This window comes from Apis dorsata, unplaced genomic scaffold, assembly GCF_000469605.1.
Source record: "Apis dorsata unplaced genomic scaffold, Apis dorsata 1.3 scaffold_348, whole genome shotgun sequence".
In the NCBI taxonomy this organism is placed as follows: Eukaryota; Metazoa; Arthropoda; class Insecta; order Hymenoptera; family Apidae; genus Apis; species Apis dorsata.
The window spans coordinates 314480-322481 of NW_006263615.1; the positions used below are offsets into that span (position 1 = coordinate 314480).

The window sequence follows — 8002 nt, forward strand, 5'->3', positions numbered from 1 at the left end:
GAATCGTATTTCCTTTGAATTTTTCCCCTCTCTTTCATCACGGGAATTATCCCGTGAATCCAAGCTTATCTTTTAATTCCATTTCTCATTTTTTAAATACAAAAGAAAGAGAAACACACACGCGTACACGCGTACGCACGTAGACACGCGCTATCTCGAAACAGAATCACGTAGAAGGAACAAATTTTCCCTTTTATAATTTAATAACCAACGCGAAACACGTTCTCAATTTTAAAACGTATAATTTACCATTGCCCGCGTATAATATCCACTCGTGTAGACATTTTTAATCAAAATTATACAAAGTTGAACGTTAAACAAAACTCGCGCTCTCTTTAAATTTTAATCCAGACCAAACGAAATATTCACTTGATCAGCTTACTGTCACCACTTTGTCCCCGATGCGATAAAAACCACCATTTCCCTCTCCTTTTTATCTTCTCCTCCTCTTTTTTTCTTTAAATTATCCTCGCACAAAGCCCGGCTATTTGTCCAATGGATTTCTCTCTCCCTCTTTTTTCCCCCTCTTTCACCACCCCCTTTCACCCTCTCTCTCGCGCGTATATATATCCAAGCTTCCTCTCTTAACGTCGAGAGTGCATTTATTCGAGATACAACAACGATTCTGTTAAGCGTCCCGTTTTATCGGTTCTCGGTGTAAAATCGATTTATAACATGCAAAACGCGGATGGGCCCGTATCATATTTACGATACGGTAATATATATATATATATATCGTTTACGAACCAGCGCGTTTTGTTCGCTCTCTCTCTCTCTCTTTCTCTTTCTCCGTCTCTGTCTGACGACCATCCGTGCTCGCGCAAGAGTATCGATATTCGATATCGGTCCGCAGGACGATAACTGCGTTTCAATAAAACGAGCGCCGCATAAAAATGTTGTAAGCGAATTAATACCGCTATACGGGACCTCGTTTTCGACCCCCTTTATTTCCATCGATTAGCCGATTATCGGGTCCCTCGGTTTCCCGGCGGCGAGAGCATTGCGAGAGACCACCGTCTCTCTCCACATCCACCTTGGCCGCCTTCGATCTTTACACGCCGCGTATTTTATCGTTTAATAGGAAATTTCCGATCAATTTTCCATCCCCATCATCTGGGAAATCCTCTCTCTAGGTGGGTAACGAGGGTAATTTTTTACGTTTTTACATTTTTACATTTCTTACCTTCTCTTCTCTCTTTTTTCCTTTCATAAATCAAATTTAATTATAATTTATCAACAACGCGCAAAGTTCGATCGAGAAAGAGCAAGTGTAATTTATTCATTTATTTCGAAACGCGATAAAGAAATCTTTGAAAATTATATTAACGTTTAATGTAACGTATTTTATTATCGAAGGGATAAAAAAAGTATAAAGGGATCTGCTGGAGAAATGAGGAACACATTGAGGGACACGTTAAATACGGGTATTTATTGCTATTTTTTCTTTTTTATTAAATTAGATTTTTAAAGAGACATTTATTTTCGGGATGATTTTCCTCGCTATATCGATCGGTCCCTCGTTTATTATTATCCTCATCGATTTCTTCGATTTATATCGGCGATCCGATATAATTAGCTTCTTTTTCTTTCTTTCTTTCTTCTTTTTTTTTATTATTCTCGTTCTCCTTCTCCCCTGTAATTCTTTTAATTACCATTCACGCGGTGCATACGGGAGCGAAGAGGAGGAGAATGAAATTCGATAATTCAACAGGAGGAAATACAGTGGTCGTCGATAGGATCGTTTATTGTATCATGTCAATATTTTACCACCCCCTTTTTCCGGGGTTGTCGTTCCGCTACCTTGCAGGCAAAAATATCGGTTTTCGATAGCAGACAGTGCACCGACCTGGCCACCACCATTCCAATCGCAAGAATTAAACGATACACTCGCGTGAATAAAAATCGAAACGAGACGCTCATTAACGATCCCTCCCTTTCGATAATCCATTAACCAATTCCAATCAAATTTTCCGTCCATTCCGTGTTTATCGCGGATTTTCCATTTACCTATCGTTTGGAAAAAAAAAAAAAGAGAGAGAAAAATTAGGCAATTTCGAAACTCGTGCGAATAAAAAATCGAAACGGGACTCGCTCATTAACGATCTTTGTCCACTTTTGGATGATCCATTAACCTCTCCAATCAAATTTTTCATTCGATGTATTTATTTTCCATTTATCTATCTTTTGAAAAAAAAATATTAGGCAATTTTGAAACTCGTGCAGCTTCGAATGATCAAATTTTCCATTGAATATATTTATCGTGGATTTTTCATTTATTTATTATTTATAAAAAAAAACTAGGCAATTTCGGAGCTCGTGCAGTTTTGAATAATCAAATTTTCCATCGAATCGTATTTATCGTGGATTTTCCATTTATTTATTATTTATAAAAAAAAAAATTTCAGAGCTCGTGTAGCTTTGAATAATCAAATTTTCCATCGAACGTATTTTCCATTTATTTATTATTTATAAAAAAAATCCGACAATTTTGAAATTCGTACACCTTTGAACAATCATATTTTTGAACGTATTTATTTTCCATTTATTTATAAAAAAAAAATTAGACATATTTTGAAGCTCGTACACCTTTGATCAATCAAATTTTCCATCGAACGTATTTTTCATTTATTTATTATTTATAAAAAAAATCTGGCAATTTTGAAATTCGTACACCTTTGAACAATCATATTTTTGAACGTATTTATTTTCCATTTATTTATAAAAAAAAAATTAGGCATATTTTGAAGCTCGTACATCTTTGATCAATTAATTTTTCCATCGAACGAATTTATCGTAGATTTTTCATTTATTTATTATTTATAAAAAAAATCTGGCAATTTTGAAATTCGTACACCTTTGAACAATCATATTTTTGAACGTATTTATTTTCCATTTATTTATAAAAAAAAAATTAGGCATATTTTGAAGCTCGTACATCTTTGATCAATTAAATTTTCCATCGAACGTATTTATCGTAGATTTTTCATTTATTTATTATTTATAAAAAAAATCCGGCAATTTTGAAATTCGTACACCTTTGAACAATCAAATTTTCGTATTTATTGTGGATTTTCCATTTATTTATCATTTATAAAAAAAAAAAAAAATCCGGCAATTTCGAAGCTCGTGCACCTTTGAACAATCAAATTTTCCATCGAACGTATTTATCGCGGATTTATCCGACTAAATTTATGAAGAAACGAGCAATTTCGAAGCTCGTGCGAGCAAAAAATGGAAACGAGACGCCCTGGCGAATTAAACGAATCCTGGCGAATGAAATTTTCCGTCGAACCATCGTATTTACTTATCGTGGATTTTCCATTTATCTATACATCTATACATCTATACAGAGGGAGGAAAAAGTTAAGCAATTTCGCCACGGATTACCGTATCATCGGAGTTAATTTCGTTCTAATTTATATTAATGCTCGGCGAGTGAACGGCCGGTTATTAAAATTCCTTTGTATTTGCAATTTAGATCGATGGTGGAGAGAGGTTAGCGGGCGGAAGTAATTTGCGCGAGCATTTTATGGACAAATTAGTCCCCGTTTATCGGGCATTTACGCGCGTTTAAAATTGATAAGCCTGTTCGAGGGATTGGTTAGATAGGTCATAACGAGGTTAATTTCTGATTAACTGTGTTTCAACTGTGATAAATTAACCTGTGTTCTTCGTATATATATTTTCCATGGAAATGGATCAAACGACATTTCTTCGAAAAAAGAAATGTCTCTTAAAATATCGGACGAAATAATGATTAAAACAAAAAAAAAAAGAAAAATCGATCGAACTTCATTTAAATCACTAAGATTGACTAACTCGACCCGTGTTTATTCAAGGGAGAAGAGATTAATGAGATGTAATCCACGTAATCGAACGAAAAAGAAGAAGAAGAAGAAGAAGAAAGAGAAGAAGAGAGAGAGAGGGAGAGAAGAGGTGTGCAATAGCTTGTTAACGTATTAGCTTTTTCAACACGCTAATCCATCTTTTCGCGCGTTCATTTTCTACCTCGTTACAAACTTTTATTTAACGAGCGAGCGGTTTGCTACGCTTCCCGTGTTGTCCGCCGCTTTCATCGCTGCAAACTCTCGCGCTTTGTATAACTCATTGCTTTCCACCCTCCCTCGAAAAGAAACAATCGACCAACAAGAATCGATCCTTTCCGCGATCTTCTTTTACTCCCCCCTACCTTTACCTTTCGTCCATTTCTTTTTCTCGATTTTCCTTCTTCTCGAGCGAAACTTTCCCGATTTTTTTTTCGTTCGAAACGAACCGTCACAATGGGCGCGCAATTACACAAGGGGGAACGCCTTATTTAAATCTGGTTTAAATAAAGCAGACGGGGATAAAGCGGAGACAAACGGAGTTGCACAAGTTCGAGGGCGGGGATTTCAAGTAAAATTGAATCTGAAAAGTTTTCTCTCCCAGATTCTCCGACCACGGTTTATCTTTACGTTTTCGACCGTATTTTTCGTCGTAAAAATGGAGGGAGGAGGGAAGGGCAAATTGTTCTCCCGTCCGTGAAAAGTAGATGGAAATTTATCGTCCTCGAGAATTGAACGTGGCGCGTTGTTACGATTACTTGAAATAGTTTAAAATAGAGTTCACCGCTCTCGAAATTCCCTTTCCCCTCGTTGGAAAACTGCGCTCCCCTTAGACCTTCCGCCGCATCCTTGCCACCATCGTGTCAAGGGCTCGATTAACCACGGAAATCTCGGGCGAAAACTGGGTCAGTTTGCGGAGGAGAGCTTTATTTACCCTCGCGAATCAATATCTCGCGGATGCGCTATTAATCTTCTTCCACAACGCTTCATCTTTCCGCAACCCTCGAAACTTCGAAGCTTTAAAATTCCATTCTTGCAAATTGTATCCTTGATTCGCAACGACACATTGTTGGAAAGTTTGCGGAAGACAGAAAGTCGAGGAAAAAAATTCTTCTCCGTCCGCCATCTAGATAACGAGGAGGAGGAGGGGGATGAGCAGCGGGAAAAAATAAATTCCAAGCAAAAGTGGACAAAAGTTTCTCCACTTTGTTTCCTTTTTTTTTCTTTTTTAAACGTCTCGTATCTCATCCTCGCCCCGTTTTATCGCCCGTTTATTATCCTCGTTTTCCACGAGGAAAATATTCTTTCCTCCGTCGCTTCCTCTCTCCTTCTCTCGAACAAAATTTTCCTTTCTCCAAACTTGCACAAAGACTCGAGCTCGAAACGAAACGTCGTACGATCGATCCATCCAGTAATAAATTTGGCCGATCCTTTTTTTAATTGCAGAAGTTGCAACTCTCAAACTTGTTTCCCGCGAGATTTCTTTTTTTTAATTTATTTCGAACCCACTTCTCAACTGTAATCGCGCCCCTTCATTCAACATTCCGGCAATAAACTTCTCCTTTGAAAAAGGATTTTTCTTTCTCAACTACTGCTTTTTTTTTTTTTTTGTAATATTGAATCCATGTGATTTGCATACTTGCCACGAAAATTTGCCACGAAATCGCGCTCCTTCGATCGATTATAACGCACGCATCCTCCTCAGAAGCAGAGATTCCTCGCGTTTTTTCACGAAACGTACATCGAAATTATCAAACTTTTCTTTTTGATGCCTTTGAACCCTCGTCATCCTTCGCAAAGTGGGTGGCCTTTTCATCCGTTTGGATAATTATTGGCCGAGATTATTATCAGCCGAGTAGAAAGAGAAAATAATTTCTTTCCCTCCTTCTTTTTTTTTTTTTNATTCCAAATCAACCAGAAATAAAATTGGCGAAGGATATTCTTTCCCTCCTTCTTTTTTTTTTTTTATTCCAAATCAACCAGAAATAAAATTGGCGAAGGATATTCTTTCCCTCCTTCTTTTTTCTTTTTATTCCAAGTTAACCAGAAGTAAAATTGGCGAAGGATGGGAGAAAAGTCGGTGGAAGGGAAGGGTGACCGGTCGGTTTTCACGGTCGTTTATTGCCGCGTTCTCTGGGTCACTGGGCGCATTTTCGCGGGTGCACGCACCCCACGCAATAAATTTCCTCGATTTACGTCGATGACCTCGATGGCCGAACGAACGAAAGGAGTGAAGCTTCTAAGGGACGATGACGGTTTTAAAGATCGAATCCAAATCCAAAGCGGAAGATTCGATCCCCATCGAATTAATTGCAAGTGAATAAGTATTTTTTTAAAATGAATAAGATGTAAAATAGATCGATGATTCTCTTCGATAAAATCGAATCCTATAAATCATCGTGTCACAATCGATTGTTATTTCGAAACAAACGGCTCGCCTCACTACTTAATTAATCGAACACACGCTCTATAAAATCTCGCTCTATAAGTTTCTCGCTCGTCGTGAATCGTGGACGATAACGAGAGTACAAAATTTAATCAAGATTAATTACCATCTGCTCGCCTATTGGCGATAATTTCGAAACAAAGCTTACTCGATCGATTAATCACGAATCGAATCGAATCGTCATATCGTTCGACGATTCGCTCAATTTACTTCCACCAGTTTCCATTCTTTCTTTCCTTCTTTTTCTTTTTTTCTTCTTCAAAAAACATTCAATATCGATTTATCTTATTCTTATCGGTCTCGGTTGGATTTTGTTCTCGTCCTCCCTTCCCCTTTTTAATGTCCTCTTTATTAACGGTGATCAGCTTTTAAGGGATTGGAGAAGCGGCGGTTTAACGAACGTGATTCGGCAGCTCGATTTTATGGATAAAATCGGGGGGCGATTAAATCGGTTTTGCCACCGAGTCTCACGTGCAATTTTAATCTAAATTAAGAGGAGGGAGGGAAAGAGAGAGTCGGTGTAACGACGGATTACAATGTATATTACGTTAATGAGAGCCTCGCGGTTCCACGTGTTTCAATTTTTCGAAATTGATATAGGGGGGGATGTTCGTTAAGACATCTTCTTTCCAAACTTTTTCTCCTTTCTTCCCTCAACTCTTCGATAACGCATATTTATCCCGATTTCGTTCGGCTTCTCGATTATAATATTCGAGGACAGATATTCGTCATTTAATGATAATAAATCTTATCACCGTCCTTTATCGACGAAAACGGTTTTTTAACCGAGGTTAAATTAATAATCGTATGGATACTTTCTTCTTTATTCTCTTCGACTCGTAATCTCGTTTCTTGCGGAGAATATCCATCGATATTTCCAGAAACGAGATCGTTTCGAGGGAAAAAAAAGATGAAAGAAGTCGAAGAGGGAAGAAGAAGAAGAAGCAAGAAACGATGGTTGTGAAAAGAATCACGTTTTGGTTTCAGGACACGATGATGGACTGCGAGGGTGACGCAGGAGGGTTGGACGAGCTGGTCGAGCTCGCGACCGACGTCGCGGATTCATCCCCGACGATTCGAGGTAATTAAACTTTCATTCTTCGTTCCCTCCTCCTCCCTTTCCCCCTCCTCCTCCCCCTGCACCCTGAACGGGAGGGCGAACAGGATGTTTTCGTTTAAAGAGGGGAAGGGCGCGCAATTAGGGGCGCGATCGAGCACCACTTCGAATCCCTCGAAATGTTCGGGGCGCGATCGGGCCGTTTATTAACAATCGGGTCAATTAAAACGAAGGGGATGGATAATCTTTCTCGAGGAGACGAGAGAAAAATCTTCTCTTTCTCGAATTATTATTATTTCTTTTCCTCCCCTCCCCTCTTTCCTGAAGATAGAATAATCACGACGCAAGTTTGGTCGATCTCGTTTCCCCTCCTCTCTCTCTTTTTCTCGATGATATAATATCATTATCCCTGGAGGCGTTCATAAAGAGCGCAAACAAGTTTCTTGCAATTCAAATTGCTTTCCTTGGAATATCCTCGTTTCCATTTCTATTCCTAACTACCCCCCTTGTTTTACACTACTACCTTTCCCCACCCTTTCATCCCTCTGCGGTGGAAACCGGTGTGCATTCGCGCACTTTATTTGCTCGTTAATTAGATTGTCGGGGGAAGGAAGGGGTATTAAGAGAGAGAGAGAGAGAGAGAGAGAGAGAGAGAGAGGAAGAGAATAGGTTGGC

The 8002-nt window shown here is 38.6% G+C and overlaps 1 protein-coding gene across 1 annotated transcript in view; it reads left to right on the forward strand.

The window, feature by feature from the left end:
* The window catches only part of LOC102681822, a 20642-nt gene that overhangs the window by 5642 nt on the left and 6998 nt on the right, over positions 1–8002 (forward strand). The window contains exon 2 of the mRNA XM_031511814.1: positions 7258–7351. Within this exon, the coding sequence (XP_031367674.1) occupies positions 7258–7351 (94 nt within the window). The remainder of the gene's footprint in view (positions 1–7257; positions 7352–8002) is intronic.